Source organism: Lolium perenne, chromosome 3 (genome assembly GCF_019359855.2).
Source record: "Lolium perenne isolate Kyuss_39 chromosome 3, Kyuss_2.0, whole genome shotgun sequence".
Classification (NCBI taxonomy): Eukaryota; Viridiplantae; Streptophyta; class Magnoliopsida; order Poales; family Poaceae; genus Lolium; species Lolium perenne.
Window position 1 is genome coordinate 87,848,298 of NC_067246.2, and position 26,983 is coordinate 87,875,280.

General features: G+C 48.8%; 2 protein-coding genes across 2 annotated transcripts; one reads left to right on the top strand and one right to left on the bottom strand.

Moving 5' to 3' along the window:
- Window positions 1-14,496: 14,496 nt before the first annotated feature.
- On the top strand, window positions 14,497-15,940 carry LOC127321245 (uncharacterized). The gene is made up of 4 exons (XM_051350283.2): window positions 14,497-15,069; window positions 15,191-15,307; window positions 15,439-15,519; window positions 15,618-15,940. Exons 1-4 carry the CDS (start codon window positions 14,566-14,568, stop codon window positions 15,774-15,776), a joined length of 861 nt encoding a protein of 286 aa, XP_051206243.1. The 5' UTR covers window positions 14,497-14,565; the 3' UTR covers window positions 15,777-15,940.
- Window positions 15,941-16,118: 178 nt separating this feature from the next.
- Window positions 16,119-26,720, bottom strand: LOC127321235 (alkaline ceramidase TOD1). Its single transcript, XM_051350274.1, has 4 exons — window positions 26,422-26,720; window positions 25,794-26,009; window positions 16,716-17,297; window positions 16,119-16,609 (listed from the first exon to the last, which is right to left on the bottom strand). Exons 1-4 carry the CDS (start codon window positions 26,687-26,689, stop codon window positions 16,266-16,268), a joined length of 1,410 nt encoding a protein of 469 aa, XP_051206234.1. The 5' UTR covers window positions 26,690-26,720; the 3' UTR covers window positions 16,119-16,265.
- Window positions 26,721-26,983: the final 263 nt, after the last annotated feature.

The window sequence follows — 26,983 nt, forward strand, 5'->3', positions numbered from 1 at the left end:
CCGCTTCGGCCTTCCGATCCGCGGCAGCCGCTTGGCGGAACTTGGGCGTTTGGCGTTCACAACCACGGTGCAGGACTTCGCCGACCGCTTCCAGGCCCTCGCATGCCATGCGCCCGGCGTGATGGGCCAACAGCGCGCCGAGCTCTTCATTGGCGGCCTCCCGGACCACATCCGCGTGGATGTCGAGCTACAGGCCCCGCAGGACCTCCAGACGGCGATGCACTACGCGCGCACTTATGAGCGTCGCGCCCAGGCGGTTCAGCAGGCGCCCCTGCCCCGCGGCACCCACGCTGCCCGGCCTCCTCCTACGGCCGCGGCTGCCACCCGCCCCGCCCCACCTGGACCGACCGGGCCCACCCCCGCGGCTACGCGCACGTTCCGCCACCTCACCCCGGCGGAGCAGCTCGAACGCCGCCGCCTGGGACTCTGCTTCAACTGCGACGACCCATATACGCCCGGTCACGTGTGCCCTCGCCTCTTCTACCTGGAGACAGTCGACGTGGAGGAGGGCGACCCGATGACCGGGCCGGTTGCCGCGGCGTCCGAGACGACCGGGCCAACCGACGCGGCTGCCACGGCCTTCGTCGTTTCTCTACACGCGCTCGCCGGCATCCACCACGAGCGGAAGATGCTGCTTGCGGTCACTATCCAGGGCGAGCCTTTGGTGGCGCTACTGGACACGGGGTCTACGCATAACTTTCTCCCCGCCGCCACTATGCGCCGCCTCGCACTACAGCCGACGGGTGGGGATACCCTCCGCGTGACCGTGGCCAACGGTGACCGCCTTCACTGCCATGGGGTGGTCCAGCACGTCCCCCTCACCATCGGGGACGAGCACTTTGTCATCACGTGCGCCGGCATCGACTTGGGCTGCTTCGACTTCATCCTTGGCGTCGACTTTCTGCGGACGCTCGGTCCCATCCTTTGGGACTTCGACGCCCTGACGATGACCTTCTGGCGCCAGGGACGCCACATTCACTGGGAGGGCCTCGGGGGTACCTCCCCCGCACCGCAGCTGCAGCTCGTCTCCGGGGCCGACGACGCCGAGCACCCCCTCCTGACGCACCTCCTGCAGCAGCACGGCGACATCTTCGAGGAGCTGCAGGGCCTGCCGCCCCCACGAGCGTGTGACCATCGCATCCACCTGCTCCCGGGGTCGGCGCCAGTGGCGGTACGCCCATACCGCTACCCCCAGCTGCAGAAGGACGAGCTGGAGCGCCAGTGCGCACTCATGTTGGCGGCGGGCATCATCAGGATCTCCACGTCCCCGTTCTCCGCGCCGGTGCTGTTGGTGCGCAAGTCGGATGGCACGTGGCGCTTCTGCATCGACTACCGCGCCCTCAACGCCCTCACGCTCAAGGACAAGTTCCCGATTCCGGTGATCGACGAGCTGTTTGACGAGCTCCACGGCGCGCGGTTCTTCACCAAGCTCGACCTCCGCTCACGCTATCATCAGGTGCGCATGCACCCGGAGGACATCGCCAAGACGTCATTCCGGACACACCATGGCCACTTCGAGTTCGTGGTGATGCCTTTCGGCCTCACCAACGCGCCCGCGACCTTCCAGGCCCTGATGAATGATGTCCTTCGCCCATACTTACGCTGTTTTGTGCTGGTTTTTTTCGATGATATATTGATCTACAACGCATCATGGGCGGAGCACCTGCAGCATGTCGCCATCGTCTTCAACGAGCTTCGAGCGCATCGACTTCACCTCAAGCGCTCGAAGTGCTCGTTTGCGACGACCTCGGTGGCCTATCTCGGTCACGTCATCTCCACCGATGGGGTGGCGATGGATGCGGACAAGGTGGCGGCTGTCGCCGCCTGGCCGACGCCGCGTTCACCACGCGCCCTCCGCGGGTTCCTGGGCCTCGTCGGCTACTACCGGAAGTTCATCCGGGATTTTGGCCTCATCGCGTCGCCACTCACGCGCCTGCTGCGGCACGAGGCCTTCGCTTGGGATGATGAGGCTACCGCTGCTTTCGAGGCCCTCAAGGGGGCCCTGACGACGGGCCCCGTCCTCCAGATGCCGGACTTCGACAAGCCGTTCATCGTCGACTGCGACGCCTCCGGGGCGGGGTTCGGCGCCGTCCTTCACCAGGGTGACGGGCCGCTCGCCTACTTCAGCCGGCCGTTTGCTGCACGCCACCTCAAGCTTGCGGCGTACGAGCAGGAACTCATTGGCTTGGTTCAGGCCGTCCGCCACTGGCGTCCCTACCTATGGGGGCGCTCGTTCCGCGTACGTACGGACCACTACAACCTTAAGTTCCTCTTGGACCAGCGGCTGTCGACGGTGCCCCAGCACCAGTGGATCAGCAAGCTGTTTGGCTTCGACTTCACGGTGGAGTACCGTCCGGGGCGCCTCAACACTGTGGCCGACGCCTTGTCTCGCCGCGACGCCTATCCCGACGCTACTGAGGGAGTCTCGGACGGACGCCTGCTATGCATCCGCTCGGGGCCCTCCTTCGCCCTCTTCGACCGCATCCGCCAGGCAACTGTGTCCGCCCCGGACGCCCAGCGTCTGCAGCAGCAGCTCGACGCGGGCGAGCTGGACGACCCCTGGCGCGGCATCGACGGTCTTCTCCTCCACGGGCGCTGCGTGTTCGTTCCCGACCACGATGACCTACGCCACCAGGTGCTGCTCTTGGCGCATTCCGCGGGTCATGAGGGTGTCCAGAAGACCCTCCACCGTCTGCGCGCGGACTTCTACATCCCTGGCGATCGAGCCATGGTCCATGATTGGGTGCGTTCGTGTGAGACGTGCCAGCGCAACAAGACGGAGACTTTGCGCCCAGCTGGCGTCTTGCAGCCGCTTGACGTTCCTTCGCAGGTGTGGGCCGACATCTCCATGGACTTCATCGAGGGACTTCCGAAGGTGGGCGGCAAGTCTGTCATCCTCACGGTGGTTGACCGCTTCTCCAAGTACGCCCACTTCATCGCGCTTGGCCATCCCTACACGGCATCGTCCGTGGCCCGCGCCTTCTTCGACGGTACCGTCCGCCTACACGGGTTTCCCTCGTCCATCGTATGTGACCGGGATCCGGTGTTCACGGGGCACGTGTGGCGGGACCTCTTCCGCATGGCCGGGGTCCAACTCCGGTTCAGCACGGTGTTCCACCCTCAGAAGGACGGCCAGTCCGAGGTGGTCAATAAGGTGATCGCCATGTATTTGCGCTGTGTTACAGGCGATCGTCCTCGCGCTTGGGTGGATTGGCTTGCATGTGCGGAGTACTGCTACAACACCTCCTACCACTCCGCCCTGCGCGCTACGCCATTCGAGGTGGTCTACGGTCGACCACCACCACCTATTCTACCGGTGGATCCAGCGACGGCGCGGACGGAGGCAGCTGGCGAGCTCATCCGCGCCCGCGACGAGATGTTGGCCGAGGTGCGGCAGCGTCTTGTCCAAGCTCAGCAGGTCGCCAAGCACTACTATGACGGGCGTCACCGCGAGGTTGAGTACGCAGTGGGTGACTGGGTGTGGCTTCGCCTGTTGCACCGCTCTCACCAGTCCCTTGACCCGCGTGCCAAGCGCAAACTTGGTCCGCGCTATGCGGGACCCTTCGTCATCGTCGAGCGGATTGGGACCATGGCGTACAGACTTCAATTGCCTGAGGGGGCCCGCATTCACGCATCTTCCACGTGGGACTTCTGAAGCCCTATCGCGGTGCTCAGCCGGTGGCCACTCCACCACTTCCGCCGATGGCCGAGGGTCGTCTGCTGCCCAGCCCGGCCAAGGTGCTCCGCGCTCAGCAACGTCGTGATGTTTGGCACTTGTTGGTGCAGTGGGAGGGCCTGTCCGAGGAAGAGGCGACATGGGAACCGCGCGAGGCGTTCCAGCAGCATTATCCAGACTACCAGCTCGAGGACGAGCTGTTTGCGCAGGCGGGGAGAGATGTTATGACCGGCCTGGTCTACCGCCGGAGGGGGCCCACTGGACCAACCGGCCAGGCTTAGTTAGGGGCTTATCCCAGTTAGCAGATTAGGGTTTTGTAGTTCTCTTATAAATACAAGTTGTAATAGACTATATCGATCAAGCAATAATCAATATCATTATTGCCGACTCCCAGAGGAGTCGGCCTTCTCCTGTCCGCGCCGCCCCAAACCCTAGCTGCCGCCTTCCCACGCGCCCGCGACGGCGCCCTGCCGCCGACGCCGCCTCTCTTCCTCTCGCTCGCAGCACTTCCACCCCTACAATCTACGCCCCCGTCCTGGTAGAACCCTAGATTCTACCACTTGCATTTGCAAGAAACTAAGTGGGAGCGCTGAGACATATTTATAATACTTTATGTAGATGACATATAGTTGGTTATAAATAATGTAATTATATACTTGATTATAAAAAGTTTCATTGAGAAATTAACTTCAATGAAAGAATATGGACTTAAACATATTTAGTGTCAAGATCTATGAAGATAGATTGGAATACATAATAAGTTTAAGTCAAAGTACATAGAATGGATATTGAAGTAGTTCAATATAGAAATATTAAGAAGGTGTTCTTTTCATGTGAAGGTTTAACAAGACTTGAGTGTATTTGACACTCTATGAGTAAAAACACATGAGTGATTATGGATCACGGATAATATGTACACAATCAGATGTCCTGTGCCCTAAAAAATTAGGAGCATATACCAGAATGATTCATGTGATGATCATTGGACAAACAGTAAGAATATCCCTGTGTGCTTTAGAAGAACCAAGGATACATATATAGTTTTATATGGGGTAATGACAAACAAATCGCTGTAAGGTGTTGCACCAATATTTGTTTGGTCACATATAAAAATGAAACTCAAATTTTAATTAGACTAAGTGTTGTTTAAAAGGTAGCACAATGAGCTAGAAGTTGTCTATGCTAGATTTAGAAGAGTTCTAAATATTGTGACGGATTCTACAGAAGAAGGCAGAGTATGTCATTGTTTTGACAATGATTAAGAATGTTAAGTCGAGAAGTTCTTTGAGAACTTGGTGTAGTTCCGATAGTGTCAGAACTTTGAAGCTATATTGTGTGTGACAATATTAGTGACATATTTCAGACCGCGGAATTAAGGTTCCACCAGAAGATCAAACATATTTAATGCCGACTCATTTGGAAATGAGTAATGCGTTGAGACGCAAATGAATTACAAAATACATACGTTTCTGAGCACGTCAGATCCGTTGACTAAAACCTTTCCCGTGAGCAAAACATGATAAAGCACCAGAAGGCCAAGGTGTTATATCTTTACAAATGTAAACTAGATTATTAACTCTAGTGCAAGTGGAAGACTGTTGGAGATATGCCCAAGAGGCAATAATAAAAGTGGTTATTATATATCTTTATGTTTATGATAAATGTTTATATACCATGCTATAATTGTATTAACCGAAACATTGATACATGTGTGATATCTTCTATCTCTAAATAGGAGACCCCCACTACATTATTTCTCTCTACATGCAGGCTATACACATCAGCAAGCCTCTAATTGGTCCATGTCATTTATACACATCAGCAGCTCAAGTGTTTGTCTATGGACCGTGGTCTCCAGCGCTTCTTCACTTCACTCTTCATCTTCTCCACTTACACTAAGCATTGATGTATTGGAAACTGAAACACTCCCACCATTGATTTTAAAAACTGAACAATTAATAGTCTCGTCCATTCTTCTACCCGGTGTCCTATTCTCTGCTAATCTCTTTGCGCTCGAATTCTTCTACCCCTCTCTATATATATGACTGCTCAATCTCCATTAGCCAGTGTGCTGCCATCGTTTCTTGCTCCAAGATATACCATGATGCATGTCCAGCCATGAGCAATCCTCTCTACATTCTAGACAGTGCTGCCTTCAGCAAATAGGCATTTCATTTGCATATGTACTACCAACACAAGTATGACTGGATTGCATTGATGTGCCGGTTTGTCTTTGCCTCTTGGGAAGGTCAGAGGAAATGGTTTGCTCCCGGAGGATTATTCAATCAGTTGATAGGATTCAGCACAAATTGCCAAGGTGTGAGTTTGGTTATGCAAATGGCATTCTTTACAATTTTGTAGACTCAGCACTAATTGTCATTTTTAAGCATATTCCTCTAAAGATTCATTTATTATAATATTCACGTGCAAATCAAAAAACTTTCTTCACTCGTAGTTACTTCTCATTGTGTTTTACATGGTGGTAACTCTTCTGTTAACTTTTTCCAGGAAAGGGCAAAATAGATGTGTATCTTGCTACGATTTCCCTCGAACTCACATCGTATCGCAAGAAAAGAAACCACCCCCAAGGAAAATACCACACGTTCTGGTATTGTTAATTAATGTCCTTATATCCATCTTAGACTATGGATGCATGGAATTTGTATCCGTCAAGAAGCGTACAGTGTAATCATGTATAGCAGATTACGTATGTGTTCTGCAAAGGAGATGTATACCTATACAAATTATCGCTTTTGGCATTCACATTTATAAATTACACTCAGTTCTGCTACATGTAATGGTTTGATATGAATTATTGCTCAAGCAAAAACGTGTCGAAACAAATGAGTATGGCGATTTCATTGTCCAGGAATAAAGCATACTACAACGACACAAATCATTCTGTAGTAAATATCAGATGTTCTTTCAATTTTGTGCAAGCTGACTGGAAATTACGGTTCAGAGAGAACTAAAAAACGCATTTTTACGTTGATATATTATAAGTTATGTATAGTTGAAATAGTTGTTTCGCTAAACTTCCCGCAGCAACGCGCGGGGTATCATCTAGTGTAAACAACAAAGAGTCCCTAGTAAGCCTCTTAACTAGCTTGTTGATAATAGATGATTAGTTTCATAATCATGAATATTGGATGTTATTAATAACAAGGTTATATCATTATATGAATGATATGATGGACACACCCAATTAAGCGTAGCATATGATCACGTCATTAAGTTATTTGCTATAAGCTTTCGATACATAGTTACCTAGTCCTTATGACCATGAGATCATGTAAATCACTTATATCGGAAAGGTACTTTGATTACATCAAACGCCACAGCGTAAATGGGTGGTTATAAAGGTGAGATTAAGTATCCGGAAAGTATGAGTTGAGGCATATGGATCAACGGTGGGATTTGTCCATCCCGATGACGGATAGATATACACTGGGCCCTCTCGGTGGAATGTCGTCTAATGTCTTGCAAGCATATGAATAAGTTCATAAGAGACCACATACCACGGTACGAGTAAAGAGTACTTGTCAGGAGACGAGGTTGAACAAGGTATAGAGTCATACCGATGATCAAACCTCGGACAAGTAAAATATCGCGTGACAAAGGGAATTGGTATCGTATGTGAATGGTTCATTCGATCACTAAGTCATCGTTGAATATGTGGGAGCCATTATGGATCTCCAGATCCCGCTATTGGTTATTGGTCGGAGAGAGTACTCAACCATGTCCACATAGTTCGCGAACCGTAGGGTGACACACTTAAGGTTTGATGTTGAAATGGTAGAACTTGAATATGGAATGGAGTTCGAAGTATTGTTCGAAGTCTCGGATGGGATCCTGGACATCACGAGGAGTTCCGGAATGGTCCGGAGAATAAGATTCATATATAGGAAGTCATTTTATAAGTTTGAAAATGATCCGGTAATTTTACGGAAGGTTCTAGAAGGTTCTAGAAAAGTCCGGAAGGAATCACTAAGGAAGGAGGAGTCCCGGAGGGACTCCACCTCCCCATGGCCAGCCAACCCTAGAGGGGGGAGTCCAAGGTGGACTCCACCTAAGGAGGCCGGCCACCCTCCCACATGTAAGGGGGAATCCCACTTGAGGTGGGAGTCCCACCTTGGGTAGGTTTCCCTACTACATGGAAGGTTCTTGTGTTGGGGTCTTATCGAAGACTTGTAGTCCAACACTTGGGGATCCACCTATATAATGAGGGGCATAGGGGAGGGGGCCGGCCACCACAAGCCATAGCTTGGCCGCACCCCCTTAGTGGCCGGCCACCCCTCTCCCAAACCCTAGCCGCCCCCCTCTCCTCCACCTCTCCCGCACGCTTAGCGAAGCTCCGCCGGAGTTCTCCATCGCCACCGCCACCACGCCGTCGTGCTGCCGGATTCAAGGAGAAGCTACTACTTCCGCTGCACGCTGGAACGGGGATAAGGACGTTGTCTTCATCAACACCGAACGTGTGACCGAGTACGGAGGTGCTGCCCGATCGTGGCACCGTGATCAAGATCTTCTACGCGCTTTTGCAAGCGGCAAGTGATCGTCTACCGCAGCAATAAGAGCCTACTCTTATAGGCTTTGGAAATCTTCAAGGGTGAGTCTCGATCATCCCCTCGTTGCTCCCGTCTTTTAGATTGCATCTTGGCTTGGATTGCGTTCTCGCGGTAGGAAAGTTTTTGTTTTCTATGCAACGAATCCCTACAGAAACTGTCAATGGGCCTGGCCCATTAGTTCGATATTTACAAAATTTCCAGATTCGAAAATTTGCTTAGATTTCAAATTTGTCCAGATTCGAAATTTGCTTAGATTTAAAAATTGCCTAGATTCGAAATTTGCTCAGATTTGAAATTTGCTAAGATTAAAAATTTACTTACTTTGAAATTGTTCAAATTTGAAATCTGCTTAACTTTAAATTTTGCTCCACTTTAGAATTTGTTAAAAAAGAAAAAACAAAAGAAAAAAATTCAAAAAAAAACCGAACAAATACCGAAAGAAAACCGAACCCCAAGAAAAACCAAGAAAAAAACTCGAGGAAAACCGGAAAAAATCGAGGCCTACAGGGTCCTGCATGTTAATGGGCCGCGGCCCAAACACTCCCGCGGATCAAACCACGTGAGTGATGAATAGGAAAAGCCGCTGGCTTTGACGTCGCGCGCCGCTCGCTTTGCTCCCTCCAGCGCTGCTGCTGGGCCGCCGCCGCTCCCCACGTCTGGCCCATCTCCATCTCCCTCAGCCCAAGTCCCTCCAGGCTTGTTTCCTGTTCTGATTTACTGTTGATTTTACATGGGCGGTAGTACCGGCCCATAGGACGGTAGTAACGGCCCAAAAGTTGTTTTTCGCATATTTTCTATCTGTCTTTTCCGTGCAAACGGTAGTAGCGGTTCAACAAGCGGAAGTACAGGTTTTGCGCGTTTCTGGCCGCTTTTCCAGCCCCCAACAGCTATATTTCTGGGCCCCTATTTATACCTCTCTTCCACCTTCGTCCAAGCTAGTTCTTTCCATCTATTCTCTCTCCTCCATTCCTGACCTTGAAGAGCTTGATCCCCCTCCTGATCCCCCCACTATTTGTTGCATCTTTTGGGGGGAAAGGAGAATGGAGATCTAGATCTAGTGCTCCACCAAGTGAATCCCTCTCCAAGTGAGGGGATCTTGCTAGATCTAGATCTTGGAATAATTTGATGTTCCTCCTCCTATTTGTTATTCCTCCCTTATTCCCACAATAACTTTTATAGCTTTATTGGAATTTGGGAGAGAAGAACTTGGGCATCTTAGTGGTGTTCTTAGCCATTGCATTAGGTTCATTGGTTTGAGTTCTCTCTGGGGTTTCAGTCTCGTGTGAGTTCACGTGAGTTCCCTAGAGGGCTTATTGACCTTAGAGAATCTCTAGCAGAGACTGAAAAAACGCAAACTGAAGAGTGCGAGTTCAGTTCACCGAAAACGCAAGTTCTGTCCAATTTCGCTGTGCCGCAGAATAGAACTCGTAAAACGAAACTGAAAACTGGAATTCGAATTGGCGCGGGTAAGTTGAAGGCGATGATCATAGTTCATACATGAAATAGATGCGTCAATTGCGCATCGATACATACATACTGCGGGGAATTGACATTATACTAGTACACCGGCAACCTAAACCTAGCTAAAATGAGAAAAATGCGGCCTACTAGCTATGGCGCGCGCGGCGGTGCCGGTGCTGGCGGAGATGGTCGGCGGCGTGAAGTCTTCACGCCTCGTCCCTGTCAAGCTCGACTATTTCGAGCTTGACCTTGCGGACGCAGGCCTCCCGGCGGGCCGCCTCGTACGCCCGTACCTGGCGGACGGTGTCGGCTTCTTCACAGCGGAAGCGGGCCCTCGCCTCCGCCTCGCTGATGGCGATCGTCTGCGCCATCACCACGTCCTCCTCGTCGCTACCGTGGACGTAGTCCCCGGCCGACAAGGTTGGAGAGCGCGCCGGGACGAGGCCGTCCTCCTCGTCGCTCGGCGCCACGGGCAGCCGCGGAGCGCGGCTGGACTGCCCGGAGGAGGAGCTCTCCGCCTGGTTGCCGTAGCGGGCGAGCTTCCCTGGGGGCGTGAGCCCCCAGTTGGTCCACCGGCGAGCGCTACGCTTGCACGCGCCCTCGCTGCGGTTCCACTTCCGCCGCTCCGCCTCGCTGCGGAAGAACGGCGGACGCGGCGGCGAATCGCCGCCACCCAAACCTGCGGCTCCTCCACAGGAGGCCATCGCGCGGTGGTGGGTGGGTGATTGGTGGCTGTTCCGCCGTTGATTGCTCGTCGGAGCGGAGGTCTGGCGGCGACGGAGGGAGAGGAGACGGCGGAGGGGAGTAGGGTTTGCGAACCGAACCCCCCTCCGCGACCCCTTTTAATAGGGGCCGTGCGGGGAAAAGTTCGGGCCCCTGAACTCCGTATTCGGGCCGGCCCACTTTTTCGGGCGCTGTTCTGCGCCAGTTTCGGCCCGAACCCGTAAATCCGCCGGAAAAGTTCGGTTCCGGCGGGATTTACGGGCTCTGTTAGAGTTGCTCTTAGTGGTGTTGTTCCTTCGTGGTCTTATCGCCTTTGTGGCGTGGTAGCCTTTTGTGGCCTTGTTGCAATTGTGGCCTTATCGTCTTTGTGGCGTAGTAACCTTTGTAGCCTTGTTGCCTTTGTGGCGTGTTGTACCCTTTGTGGCGTGTTGTACCCTTTGTGGTTTTCAAATACAAATCTATTCAAATTTCAAATTTGTTTGATTTTAAAATTCTTTATTTTAAATTGAACATTTTTTTGAAAACCTACCAAATTTTAAATTTGAACATTTTAAGATCTGCACTATTTTAAAAATAAAACAATTTTTCTATTTGAAAATTTTGAAGATTTAAACGTTTTTTTAATTCGGAACAATTTTTAGTTTGAACATTTTTTGAAGTTGAACATTTTTTAAAATCTGAACATTTTGTCGTTTGAATATTTTTCAAATCTGAACAGTTTCTACTTTGAACTTTTTTTTGGATTTGAACTTTTTTTCAAAACTTAAACAGTTTTCAAATTCAAATATTTATTCAAAACGTGAATATTTTTCTAAATAAAAAACCACCAGAACTAGCGATGGTTCCATCCGAACGACGGAACGAGGTAGCTCGTACAAGCATGGGAGATACATGAGCCCGGCCGAGGTGGTGTGTCCTTAAGCGATGTTGTGCAGAACAATCGCTTAAAGCGATGTATAGGACCTCCCTGTGGTGGGTGCATTGATTGGTGTGTGTGGGCGGCAATGGGTGCAACGGCGGGTGGCTTGGGCGCATGGCAGTGCCTAGATCTGGAGTTGGATGTCTGCTCCTGTGCCCTTTGGCTCTCTTGGTGACACAGGGAGTTACCGAGTGAAAGCTTTGTGCTTCGGCACCGACGCGGCGACACTCGCGGGTGGCGCCTTCCGACGTCGTCGTGGTGCTCCTTTCTGTGTTAGGGTTACATGTGAAAACCAATGTCCTTTTGGACACAGCGGCGGCGACGCTTTCCGTCATTACCCTGATAAGGGCGTTGTCGTGGAGCTTACGTGCTCTAACGCTTCGGAGTTCAGACTTTCTTGTTTTTTTTTTTCTTCTTGGCATTTTCGGTGTGATTTCTATTGTCTGACTATCTCGAGATCTTCTTTGTAAGAGGGTTACTTCAACCTTTGTATCGTTCAGACGTGTTGGCTTTATTTATAAAGCGAAAGGCTGTTTCGAGGAGCAACAAAAACATGCAATGCGGCGGAAACTATGAAGTAGAAACAGTTGAGATCTGATTGAAAGTGGCAGAATGTATTAGGAAATGCGTTTTTTTTTTTTTTTTGAGAAACACAGTACAAACGCAGGCGCTCACATACACGCGCATACACTCACCCAAGAACGCACACACGCACACCCTACCCCTATGAGCACCTCCGGAAGACTGAACCCGCAGATTGGATCTTGAAATTGACGAAGTCACCACAGGCGCCTCGCTGTCGACGGGAACGTCGCCTCCCACTGAATGAATATTCCGCCTTTATGAGACACACAGATGTCAAACCTGGGATTTGAACTCTGGTGGGCTGGGGGTACAACCACCCTCCTAACCAACCAATCAGGTTGGGTTGGTTCTCAGGAAATGCGAATTGATATACTTGAGCGCTAGTTTAAGTCTTCCTCTAGGTTGAGAAGATATGTGCTAGAGCAGTTCCAGAGAGGGCTGAGCTTCTAACCTTGGCTGATGATCACTTTTGTAAGAGCATCTCTAACAGAGGCGCGAAACGGATGCGTCATTGCGTTTCAACCGTCTTTTGCCGTGCGCACCCTCCCGCGTGCCTCCAGTGGACGCGCCAAACCCGCGCGCGAAACAAAATTTATCCCGCTCGCTATCGCGGCATCCCGAGCGGCAAACTTGGCGCGTCGCTTCGCGTGCGCGCTATAACGCGCGCACCAACCGCCACAGAACGTTCCGCCTCGCCCCGCCGCTTCCCCGCGCCACGCGTCACCGCTGCTCTTCCTCGCCGCCGCCTCCGCTCGTCTGTCGCCAAGATGCCGCCGCGCCGCTGCGGATCGTTGGGCTTCCGCGGCGTCCGAGCGCGTCCTAATGGGACGTTCTAGGCGAAGATTTGCGGCGGCGGCTTCCGCGTCACCCTCGGCACCTTCACCACGCCGGAGCTGGCGGGGCGCGCAGGCCGCGTGGCGATTCCGGCGGCAGCGGCGCGACCTCAACATCCAGGACGTCGAGTCGCTGGTGGAGGCCAAGTTTCTGGCGCTCGCGCCGCGCCTCGTCAGCGAAGAGGATCGCCGCCGCCACCGCCAAGCGCAGCGCTGCATCGCCATCGCCGAGCGCGACGAGGAGCTGATGCGCCAGTGGAGGGAGCATTTCCCCAGCGACGTCGAGAACACGGAGGCGTTCTTCGCGGACCACAGGGCGCAGCGTAGGTCCGCCAGGCTCCGCCACCGCGCCATCGCCGAGTTCGAGCTCGAGAACCCGAACACGACCTGGGGCGAAAATAACCCGCGCTGGGACAACATTTGGACTGCGACGACGTCTGACCACGACGATGAGTAGACTGTTTTTATTTATCTATGTATTTTCAATGTTTTTCCGGCGCTGTAGATCTTCTATTTGTACTAGTTTGAATCAAAATGTGTTTCTAGCGCTGTATTTTCAGCGGACCACCCGCGCTGCGAAATAGCGCGTCCGGTGGAGGGGTTTTCGGTGCAGCGCGCGCTAAATGTTTACAGCGCGCGTGAAATTGGTTTTACAGCGCCCACATTATTGCGCCTCTATTGGAGATGCTCTGAGATCTCTCACGAATCCAAACTGGAACACAGGAACCGTCTCACGAATTCGGATACATGTTCTGAGAAGAGAGATGACATACAGAGAGAAAGGGGTTCAGAAGCAGAGTCATTCGATGATCGAACCGGATGTCGTGTCTCTCGTGTTGATAGCTTAAGTAGTACTTCCTCCATCGGGAGCGGGTGCCTGGGGTTTTGTCGTGCGATCAGATGCTGGGGAGTTTGTCGCAGCAGTCGCTAGACAATTAAAGATCCTACGAGATTCGCTACAAGCTGAAGCTGAAGCTTGTGTTGCGGCATCGGAAGGAGCGGCTGCTCTAGGTCTGAACCGTGTGATTTTTTAGTCTGATTCACAGACTTTGGTTTCAGCCCTGAAGAAGAAGACCTATGATCTATCACCCATCGGTGTTCTTTTGAAGGAAGTACAGAGTATATACATAAACTCTTTTGAGTCTTTTGAATTCAGTTTTGCTCCATGTAGTTGTAATACTGTTGCTCACTCTCTTGCCCAGTACGGCCTGCAAGCCGAGATTGATTGTATTGGATGGGAGGGTGTGGCACCAGACTTTGTCTCTGTTTTAGTTGCCAGCGATATTGCTGAGCAATCTGGTTAATGGGAATGCTATTTTCAAAAAACGAAAAAGATGTTTCAGTTTTTTTAGATACGGATATATCTGTAACTAAATATGTAGATACATTTGTATCTAGATAAAACTAAAACACCTATTTTTAAACAGAGGTAAATCATTTTCCCTACTGCGGGCCAACGAAACGTGGGTTGGGTTGCGCTGGATGGGCCTCCAGGGCTGGGCCGTCTTCCGCCCAGGTTGGTTCTCCCGCGCTGCTTCTTGTGCGAGTGTCAATCAGCTTCACGGTCAGGTACAGCAGGAGACCTGACACCTTCCGATTGTCAAAAGGAAGAGCGCACTGGATGCCTTGCTTGCGGTAGCAAAAGAGGTAAAGCGCCATGCATGCATGCAGAGACGATGGTGCTACAAACATTCGAATATAATCAAAAGAGAGACATGGACCGAACGGAACAAAGCCTAGATCACAATTCACAAGGCGACTGCAGAGAGTTCAGAGCGAGCAGAGAGATCCAACAACCGCATGGAATCCTCTCTCTTCACACCATCGCACGCCACGGTGAGCGGAGCGCATGCCGCCCTGCGCCGCCTCGTCATGGTCCGTGCCAGCACGTCGGCGTTGACGCAGGCGGCACGCTGGAGGGCTCTCGCCGTGCGCGCCCAGGCGAGCGCGCCGGAGCCGGAGCGCCTGTCACCGGCCAAAGGAGGAGTAGGGCAAGCGATGCTGCCCAGGGCCGCACTGAAGGTTGGTGCCGGCGTGGCGCTCGCCCTGGCACTGGGTCTGGGTGGCGCCTCCTGGTCAGCTCGCAGCGGTGGCGCCGGCGCCATCCTCGTGCAGCCGGTCATGGTGTGTACGCTCAACGCCGTCACGGACGGCGCGGAGCGTGGCAGCAGCACCCCGGCGGCGGCGGCAACGGTCATGAAGACCAGTGTGGACGCGCTCTCGGACTCGCTGTTCCGGCGCGAGGACGCGCCCAGGGACCGCGGCACACTCATGGACCTCGTCTTCGAGCAAGTCACCAAGGAGGTTCTCTTTCATCTTGTGCAATGTCATTGCTTTGTTCCACACCCTGATCCTTCAGTACATGAGCCATGAGTGCATGGCATGCCCATGATCGAGTTCGAGCTTGTGTTTATGACACGCGCAGCACATCGGCGACAGGGGAAAGCTGACGAGCCTGCTGCAGAAGGAGTGGTCGGCGTCCCGCGACTCAGAAAGAAAGCTAAACCTCGGCTTGCTGCTCACTGATGTGCTCATCAATCAGGTGAATTTTCATCGCACATTTTCCTTCTGTGCTTCACGCTTAACTACCAATTTCATATCGCAATGTTAAGCCAATACGCCGTGGTCTATTGGGACGAATTGACCATGCTGCCACGCTGTTTAATCATGTAGAGAGAATGGCAGAGGGCCAAAGAAGTTTGCCAGCAACTTACTGGCCGCTATCAGCGTGACTCGAGACCATACTTACACTTGGTAATGTTTTCTCACAATTATTAACTGCATGTGATGTGATAGATTTCCCAACTCATTGTGCTCACTTCTGATACATTCCTCAACTCTGTTTTGTCCAGGCTGTCATCAACATGATGATGGCAGTGGAGACCATGCTCTCTCCGGAGACAGCCACCGCGGACGACATAGAGAAGATGTCCAAGAACGCCATGGAGGCCTGGAAGGATTTCAAGAACAAGTACGAGCTTGCCAAGGGATCAACAGAGTCCAGCACCTGACGGACCTGATACAGCACTGACAATTCTTGGGAAGAATCTGTGTGCCTTGCCTAAGCCCTAAAGGCAGCACCTTGTGTTTGAGTGCTGACCACTCTTGTGGATTGTGATTGATCATTGGGCCTTCACAGCCTAGTTGCGTGTATCTCTGACAAAAAAGTTCTAATTGTGTATTTGTGCTTACAAAATTTCCCTCGCATTGGGCCTTGACAGCATAGTTGTGTGTATCTCTGACAAAAAAAAGTTCTATTTGTGTTTAACAAATTTCCTAGAGTGCAATCTTCAAATCCAATCTTCAGTATGAAAGTATATTTGCATAGACTTTCTATCACTAGTCTACCCACATTCTGTTTTGAAATTTATTTACCAACAAATAACTGGTTTGTGTACTAATGTTAACAAAAGTTTCTCTACTAGTCTACTGTATATTTTTTACAGTAATGAAATCTTCAGACCAAAAACCAAGAATGAGATGCTGCATTTTCATGGACCTTATTCAGAAGGCTCCCCCCACATCTTCATGAGGTACTTCTCACAGCTGCTCCCGGCGATGTCTCGCGAGGACGCCATCCTGGTGACCCCCTGCTTCGTCCCTCCTCCCCTGCCGCTGCCGGCGTTGTCGCGCTTCAGGTTGTGCCGGTACTCCACGGCGATGTGCTCCAACACCTCCACCTCGAACATGTTGATGCTCAGCTTGGGGCTCATCTGGTCCCGGACGTAGGCGAAGGCGAGCTGATCCCGTGGGTTGAACGCCTCCAGCTCGTTGAACAGCAGGCAGGAGAAGAGGTCGCTGGCCGAGCCGTGCCTCCGGATGATGATCGCCGTGTCCGGCACATCTGCACACCATGCCAAGATGTACAACATATTGTCAATATGTATTATGAAACTATACATAAATATGAAAGGAAATCAATTCTGTCTCTGGATCCACCACATACAAACCTGAAGGATATGGGAGCTTGCTGGAGGACCATGGCTGGAGCCCGTTGCTGCAGTACGTCTCCATCTGCGCCCTGACGCCGTCCACGTCGCCCCACTTGTGCCACCGCGCCGTCGCGATCGCCTCCTCCATGGCGTGGAGGTTGAACGGGTGCCTGGCGACGGCCATGTCCGCGCCCTCGCCGATGAGGAGCGAGTGCACCAGCAGCAGCGGGTCCACCGTGAGCTGCATCTTCCCGTCCACCCACACGCTGAACCGGGCGTTCGGGAACAGCCTGTGCAGCAGGTGCTTCGCCACCACGCCGTTCATGGCGGGGCTCTCGTAGGGAAGCTGCTGCTGACGAAGCCTCACCACGCGCCACGCGCCCACGGCCGTGCTGGCCGTCGCACCGTGCCCGTCGTCGTCTTTGAGGATTCCATGGCTTGCGAGGACACTGTGGGTACGGTCATCGACGAACATGAAGAAGCACGCCGCCGTCTTGAGCGTCTGTGATCCGAGCCCCTTGGGCTGCCGGATCTTGTCGTGGTCATTCAATATCGCCGAGGCGACCACCACGCCTCTGCAGCTCTCCATGGCCAATCTGTCTGAAACCATCCACGTTAGATAAGCCACAACTCCCTCTTGGAGGATCAAAGAATGGCGATATACTACTCTCTCTAATCAATAATAACTATCGTCATTAAAATCATGACACTGAGGCCTGTTTGGTAAGACAGTTGAAAAACTGAAGTATTACAAAACTATAGTATTGAAGCGTATGAGCAAGTAATAGTTCAATTTCTGAAAAAGAGATCCAGAGCTATTTTTTAATATAAAATTAGCACATTTTGGGAGATACTGAAGTATTAATACCACTAGACTTTTTGCCAGAATTCCTATGATATGTGAAAAAATAATAGCACTCGAATATTCAGGTTCATTCTTAAAAAGGTTATGATTCGGAGATTTGACTCGATTCTACGACTCAGAATCATGGGGGCTATTGACATGGGTATGCCTAATTGGATTTAAAGTTTGTGTCACCCTGATGCATATTGAAAAGAAACCCATGATGATGGAAGACGAAGCCCACAAGATGAAGCTTGTCGAATAAGGAAAGACCCAATACGGAGCCGACATATTTCTAGTTAGGCAAGTCATATATGTAAATCGACCCGAGCTGGACTCTGAGACATAGCATCTTATATAAAGGCTAGGAGGAGGCAGCGGGAGATCATATAATCTTTGTTGTAAACCCTAACTTGTTCTAGTTTATGATGCTTTAGCCTCATAATTAATGTGTCGGATAAGCCTTGTTTGTCTTACCAATCGACGAAACCGTCAACACACCACTTTTCCCCTAAAACCCTAAGTCCATGGACATTGTCGAGGAGACCCCTCGTCAAGCGGTGCAACACATTGATGTCATTGTTAGAACCCGCCATGCCAAAGAATAAATTCTAAATCCATAAATCTTACGATATCACTGCTTCAAGAATGAAAGTGCAACCATCTGCATGGCCGCTGTAATGACCCTGCCATCCAAATAGATGGTTCTTCCACTCCCAGTGCATGCAATCTATGCTGCCAATCATGCATGAGAATCCTCTATACTTATTGATAGACAAAAGCTATATTGTGTTCTCAACAGTTGACTCCCTAAAGTATTGTTCTCCGAAGACGACAATCACGGCTTGGGGAAGCCCGTTTATGTCGTCAAGGTAGGTGCTCTCACCCATTCACAGATACTCATCGAATATATGAGCAGTCATTCCATACGGTAGCATGTGAATAGCTGCAGAACATTTTTGGTAGGAGGTGAAATCTAGCGTGGCATCAGACTGCATTTGAAGTACGGGTCGTAGTCGCTGACGCCCCATAGAATAACCATGAATAGGTCCCTTGACATCATGTACCGCCACCAGAACAATTTTTCCGGCTACACCGGATGGGTGCGATCGAAGTAGTCCTTGTAAGAGCCGGATTGCCCACCCACTCTGTTGTGCGGATGGTTTTTTGAGCGGCCCTTCATCGAGCCCCGGTGCACCGGCATCTGGCTGACATTTTGTTTGTGGAGGATAGTGGCCGCAACAGAAGCCATGGTCAGTGTCGTGTGCTCGGACTCGTCGTCAGAAGAGAAGAGGAGTCAATGACCTCATTGCGGAACTTCTCGAGCGAATTCCACATGTCCATCCGCGTAGGTAGCAACTGTGGATCAATGGTGGCTCACAATAGCGCCCGAAAATGAATTAGGAAACCTACCGACGCAATAGACCGAACAGGTCCTGGGCGGCGAGGCCGGCTGGCGCAACCGGCAGATGTGTGTCCACCAAAGACGCGACAGATGGTTTCAAGAATCTACCCTACGATCATGTTCTCCGGTGACGAGGCCCGAACAATCGTTTCGTACTACGGCGGTGCGGCATGGTGGGGTTTGGGGTGGCGGCGTCACCCTAGGGCAGCAAAGAAGGGGAGGAGGAAGCTAATCTGCACGGTCGATTTCTCTGTCCCTGGCGTACGGGACCAGTTAGAATACGAGGACACATATAAGCTTATCACGTCCGCGCGGCATCCACCGTGACTCATCCGAGGCGCATATTTAGGTCGTATTTGCGTCTAGGCGGACAACCCACTCACTATGCATCGGGCCGTTGGGCCTGGGTAAAAGCGTATTTTTCGACCGTGTGGTCACAAACGGATGCTCCGCATCCCCCGTTGGAGATGCCCTAACATGAAATGAAAATTGCGTCTAGATTTTCCCTCGGTAGTACTAATTAATTAATTTGAACCCATACCTAATTAATTAATTTGATAGATTTAACTTCGCCTCTAATAACTTTTTGTTGCATACCTGTGATTAGTTAGGAAAACATAATTAATTTCCAATTACCGTGTATCAAATTCCTGATTTCTAGGGTTTGTGCCGTGATTTTTTTCGCACTTACCTTTTTGGTGGGTGGAACTTGTATTGACAAAAAGGGGCTCGGGGGCCTCTATCTGCGGTGGCACTAAGAAGTACTAATTGTTTCAAGTGGAGATTTTGTATCAGATCCACCCATGGAGAAATAAACAGCGAAGATGCCTCCAATGTTTGATGTCAAACATTTTTAAGGACGTACGGACTCTCATTTAATAGTAAGATAGTTTTTAGTCACAACCAAACATATCAAAGTATTTAAAACTGTGGTGTTCTGAAAAATTATAGTATTGCTGAAATACATCAAAGATACTTAGCTACCAAACAGACCCTTATTGTAGATCAGGTGGAGTAGGTAAAATGTTCATATTTGCATTTCCAACTATTGACCACATCTAATTTTATTCTTAAATTTTAGGTTATTTAATGATAACTGTTATGAACTAAATATATTTTGTCCATGTGCCCATTTCTGGGCCTTTTTGGATGAAGTGTAGTGGTTTCCCGCACATGACATTTTCTTTTAGATGGAACACTCCATTCCATTAACCTTCACCGGTAGAATTGTCTTAATAACACGAGTTATAGCATGGGGATGGTTATGAAGCAGTTCGATATGTAAGAAGCAATGTGATTAAGAATTGGTACTGTACCTTTTTCGTTGCTTAAGAGGCACAATTCATACGAGAACAAGATCGAGTATTGGCCGCTACAAGCTGGGCTATGAAGTAGGCCAAGAACATGACATGGATTTTTTATGAACAGTTGCGTTTGCCTCAGACAAACATCGTCTGTATGGTGGTCATGATGACATAAAGTAGCATGAGGACCTGAAGCTGGGTTGGGATGTTATTCTCGCTGCACAACCAGGAGGAAAGGTTTCCTGGTGGTTGTCTCGGGACGAAGCTGACATCAAGGGGGCCAGCGCCCCCGAGGAGGAGGGCTTGGGTGGAACAAAAATTGACTTTTCACCCGTAAGACACGATATTTTGTCGTTTGCAATTAAGCCATAAAGCTTATTTTAAACGAACGTAAAAGTTTTGTCTCATCCATTAATCAAGAGAGTACCCACTTTTTGAGAGAAAATTGGGGGAAAACCTATAACAACAGAGCGAAGCCCACGCCCACATCCATGTACACGCCACCGCGAGGGACACAACTAGCCATCCTAGATACCCACAAAAGCTGGATATGGCCAAAGCATATGATCGTGTCGAGTGGTGTTATTTACGGGCAATTATGACCAAGATGGGTTTTGCATCTGAATGGATAGAAAAAGTGATGGAGTGTGTTGAGACAGTGAGTTTCTCTGTGAGAGTCAATGGAAATCTGTCAGAAGTATTTAAACCAACAAGAGGGATTCGACAAGGTGACCCCATATCACCTTATCTTTTCTTGATATGTGCAGAAGGATTCTCATGTATGCTCAAATATTATGGCGCTGGTCACCTTTCGCGTGGAGTACGAGTAGGAATTCATTGCCCATGGATATCGCATTTTTTATTCGCGGATGATTGTCTCGTGTTTACTCAGGCAACTGCCGAGGGTGCCAACAGATTAAAGGAGATCCTGGAGAGGTATCGCAGGGTTCTGGACAAATGGTTAATAAACAGAAATTGGCAATTTTCTTTAGTGCAAATTCGGTTGATGATATGAAACTAGCTGTCACAGAAATTCCTACGGAGACACTGGTGGAGAAATACTTAGGGCTTCCTACAGCCTTAGGTAGATCAACGGATGATCAGTTCGAGCATATAGTGGCTTCGGTCAAGAAACTTGTGGCAGGATGGGCTCCAAGGCTATTAAATAGCGCTGGTAGAGAGGTTTTAATCAAGTCGATATTGTAGAACGATAGAGAGGGAGAGAGATTGGCGGAATATGTTGGGTGTATTATTGAGCCTCATGGGCGAGTATATATAGGCGTACAGGGATCATCTTGGAGTGCAAGGCAAGACACGAGAGTCCTATCTCTATCCTAGACTATCCGTGCGTACACGGAATATATCTCTAACACTCCCCATGTAGAACGATAGAGAGGGAGAGAGATTGGCGGAATATGTTGGGTGTATTATTGAGCCTCATGGGCGAGTATATATAGGCGTACAAGGATCATCTTGGAGTGCAAGGCAAGACACGAGATTCCTATCTCTATCCTAGACTATCCGTGAATACACGGAATATATCTCTAACAGATATGTCGAGCGATACCGACTTACTCGATGAGCTGCTTTAAGCTATCAAAGAAACTTTGTAAAAAGATTGCAGCTGTGGTGGCTAGGTTCTTTTGGGGCGGCGATGAAAAGAAGAGGAAAATGCATTGGGTTAAATGGCCCGACCTTGCTATTCCTAAATCTTGTGAAGGTATGGGTTTTAAGGATTTCATACTCTTCAATAAAGCTATGTTAGCGAAACAAGGGTGGCGACTGATATCTAACCCATAATCTCTTTGTGTGAGAGTATTGAAAGGGAAATATTATAATGATGGACAGTTCTTAACAGCCACAAACAAAAGGAATTCGTCTCATACATGGAGGGCGATCCTATATGGACGTGAGGCCTTGAATTTGGGCCTTGTTAGACGAATTGGTGATGGTTCGAATACGAGAATCTGGGAGGATCCTTGGATTCCTTCAAATCCAGGGAGGAGACCAATAGTGGTTAAACCCATGTCAGATGTTACAATGGTTCAACAGCTCATTGATCCTAATTCGGGTGAATGAATGGAGGAAGTTTTGAAAGCAAAATTAGAATCAATTGATGTACATGCAATCATGAAAGTCCAGACTGGTCGTCTTGAGGAGGATATATGGGCTTGGCACCTGGAGAAGCACGGTAATTTTACCGTACGGTTAGCATACAGGGCATTAATACAAGAAAGTGGGTGAATTAATCAGACTATGAGTTCGGGTGGGGGTGAACATGATTTCTGGAAGAAGCTCTGGAAATTCAAGGTGCCACCCAAGGTTCGCAACTTTTGGTGGCGTGTTATAAAAGGATATATTCCGTGCCGTGCAGTGTTGAAAGCCAGACATATTGAGAGGCTAGATCGATGTCTTGCTTGTGGAGAGATTGAATCCATTCATCATGCCTTATTTGAATGTACTTGGGCAAAACTGTTCTGGCAGGAAATTAGAGATGTGTTGTCTGTAAAGGTTCCGGCACTTCATCCTTCCAGTTGGGCCATCGATATTATAGACAGTAAGAAGGTGGATCCAAAGGTGGCGGCTGTCATTTTATGTGGAGGTTGGGCAGTTTGGGCAGAAAGGAATGCTAGGGATCATGGTGAAAGTACAAGATTAATTGCACAATCTGTGAAGTGGACGGCAGATATTACTAGAGATCTGGCAGAATCAAAATCAGTGCGAGTGAAAACTATTGTTCATCTTAAGAGGAGGCCTAAGTGGACGCTACCAGCGGAAGGAGTTATTAGAATTAATGTCGATGCTAGTTTTGATCTCAACAACGGTGAAGGCTCGTCTGGTTTGGTTGCTCGTAACCATGAAGGGGTTCTGTTAAGGGGTCATGCTAATTGGTACAGCCATGGGGCTAATAGCTTGACTATAGAAGCTCTGGCGGTTAAAGATGGTGTAAAGTTGGCAAATGATCTCGGTTTAACTCGTATCAATGTTGAAACTGATGCTAGTGAAGTTGCTAAACTTTGGAACGAGCGCCGATAGGGGAGATCGAAAATTTGTTCGATTCTGCGAGAAATTGAAGAGCTGAGTAGTAACATGGAGTTTTTCTAGCTTGGCTACATTGGGCGTGAAGCAAATGAAGGAGCACATGTTTGTGCTAAGAAGGCATCGGCTAGTCGTCGTAGGTGTCTTTGGATTAATTATATTCCTACTTTTCTAGTGCAATGTCAGCAGAACGATTGTAAGCCTGATGATTGATGAATGAAAGTTGTTAAATCGCAAAAAAAAAAATACCCACAAAAGCTACACAAATGCGAAGCTCAAGTCGGCTTATGCCAAACAGATGGCTCCTCGAGAAGGGGCCGTTAGCTCTGATTCTAAAGACGAGCCCCTAGAGAGGAGATGCGCAAGAGCCGTGCCGAAGAAGACCTTCACCACCAGACCGCTCCTCGCAGGTCATTGTACACCGCCAAAAGGAATCTTCAACTTCACAACAAGAGGATACAAACACGAATACACTCGGACATGCCGCAACGGAGCTGACTAACACGATCTTGCCGCTACCAAACCTTGATCAAAGCCATAAAGTGATTTGCAAGCTTGAACTCTTGTGCTTCAAGTCTCACTTTGTGTATGATCACTTGATTATTGTTTTCTTTTCTCTTACGAACAAAACACAAGTTTGCTCCCACAAGGAAGTTATTGGAGGAGTAAGTATATCTTCTCAAAATTTGCAAAATACTCGAAAGGGATCCAGAGTCTAAGTCGATCACGTAGTGTCTTAAGATTTCTGAATAGAAGGCTACAAACAGAGGATAAACTACACTAGCTCACAAAAACAATTGTATTTGGTTCAATAATACCTACTTATCAAGATATCTACCTCCTGGAGCCAAATTGTTTTTCATACTTCAAATTAAAAAAAAATAATGAGGTGATGTTGTAAACTCGACTCATGTAGCACTAGAGATCCGACATTGATTGTGATGAAACATACTCTCTTTTTGTAAGTATAGTAACATTCTGATATCTAATACTCTCTTTGTTCTTAAAAGAGCTGCTCAACTTTATCTAGATATGGAGGTATATAGACATGTTTTAGTTATATATACATCCTTATCTACGAAAAAGTTGAGCCATTTTTTTGTGGAGCGGAGGCAGTAATATTAGTAGTTAAAATAAATTTATCATCCCAATTGGTCGATGTAGTGAGAACATACTTATATGGGTCACTAAATTTGGATATCCATATGAATGTTCTTGAGGGAAAAATGTTTCAAATCCACAAGAAAATACACATCATTTATAAGGTAAATCTTCAGAAGTCACTTTATAGCTTAAACAATCGAAGAGAATGTGGTATAACTGACTTAGTGAGTTATGTAATCCGAAAAGTTACTTAAATAATGATTGATTGTCTAGATGCATTCATAAAAAATCCACAAATTTATTGAATCATGCTTGTGCATGCTTATGATCTTAACATCATTACAACTTTACAAAATTCATCATTAACTATACACGCAACCGTGAAGTACATAAAACTGAGGGAGTATTGTTATTAGCAGTGCTTAATCAAAATGTTCATTACAGATTCTGAGTACTCATAACATGTAATTCACATACACTTATAGAAGAACTTATTAATGACCTAGTTATGCTTGTATTAGCATCAAGTTTGGCGTTTGACAGGTTCTAAACTATCATCTTACAATTTTTCTAGTTTGGTTAATCAACTTTTCACTGCTTTGGTGCTAGTTTTCAGAATAGATGACAAATTAAGTTCCCAATCACATACCGAGACTAAATGAAGCTAAGAGTCCAAATTGAGGGCCTCCTCCAAATGGGAAAAGTGGAATGGATCAGGTGCGCTCTGCGCACCTGCACATTTCTTGACTTTGTCTTTTTTGCATCTTCTAAATTATGTAATTTTTTGATTTGATTTTTTTGCAGGTCTCTCAAAAATAACAAATAGAATGGAGGAAAAATAGATCCGAATTTTTTTGTGAAAATTTAAAATTTAAAATATTTAAATTTCAAAATAAATTCTTGAAATACATATATAGATAATGACATAAAAAATCTAAAATATTTTTCCCACATTCCAATTGTTATGTTTAAGTGATCTGCAAATTTTCGAGTTCAAATAATGTGTGGTGTGAGAGATACAAAAATGAGAAATTATTTGAGAGAGGAAAAAAAGAACTTGCACGAATCTTGATGCAACATAGACGGTGTGGATACGGGTGCTCACCAAGCACCTGCTCTAAAAGTCCACTCTCCAAACCTCCAAATTCGGAATTGGTGTACGGGGAGAAGAAAATGAACGTAGTTGACGGGATTTTAAGATTTCTGATTTTCATTCATGGTTTTTCTAAACTGCAACATGGGCAAAATCACCTTGTGATATGTTCGATTTTTTTACAATTAATACAGTATATCTCATGATTGGTGAAGATCTTAAAAAATATTTGCAGCGTGAACACACTGACAATAAATAATACTAACTCGTATGTGCAAAGTATGAATTATTAGCACAAAGAACTTACCGGCTTGTGCGATGGGAAAGTCCTTGAAGAATCCACAGGGGATTTCTACGGCACTGTCAGCTGTTGGAGTGAAGAACGATCTCCTTTCCTCGGTGGACAAGTTCCCAGCAAACGTGTCCCTCCTGCCGTTCTGGTACCGCAACGGAGGGAATGCACGGGCTGTCGCCGAGAGGTTGCGGCAGAGGCCATTGATCTCTTCCAAAACAGTCTTGTAGTCTGCTCCAAGAAGGAAATTTGCGGGTCACTTGTCGGGTGGAAAGAGTGATTGGAAAGCAACGATGGTATGATATATCCGTGTTTGTTGCACACGGCAGATGAAAATAAAAGCCAAGGCAGAAACTATTCGCAAGAAGAAGCTGGAATCGATGACAAGCAAATCAAGGTGATTCATGATCAACGCGAAAGAAAATCCAGCGCAATCGAACTAGTCGCAAAAAAACCAGCGGAAGATACGGATCAGCGCGACGACTTTGGGATGATCCATGCAAAGACGTACGCGCGCCGATCATCTCGGAGGAACGAATCAGAAGGAAAGAAAGAACAGGAAGAGGAAAAGGCCGAGCTGCGCCATGAAAATAGCTTCTCGGCGGTACGTGCAGTTCTGTGCGGCGGGGGCTGAGGTGGAGACCTGAGAAGACGGCAGGGTCGGAGCAGAGCCTGCGCGAGGTGGGGAGGGCGTGCTTGTGCTCGCCGTAGTCGCGCGGGTAGTGGAAGAGCGTCGTCGCGGCGGAGGAGGATCGGGTGGAAGGCAGGAGGAGGAGGGGGAGGCAGCGGGAGGAGGGGTCGGAGAAGGAGACGTAGAGCGCGAGCGGGAGGGTGGTGAGGAGGTAGAGGAGGGAGACGCAGAGCAGCTTCGACTGCAGCAGCGGCGGCCTCCGCACGCGCACCCACCCCATGCCATGCCACAGCCCGCAGCTACGTTGTGGTGTAGTTTGTTTTGACTTTTTGAGTGAGTGACCGGGTCACATGGAAGAGAAGATCGGGGATCATGCATGCCCGCACGTAACGGATGAAATCCTGGTGCTGAGATCCTTGCATCGTGGAAGGAACTGGTTGGGTTAAAGGTTTTTTTTTGGGAATTATTGGGTTAAAGGTTAAATTTCGCAAATATACACATATGTTATATATTCTTTTTTGCAGCGGACCAAGGCATATATACGTCACGCAGAAAACACAACCCCATACTGTAA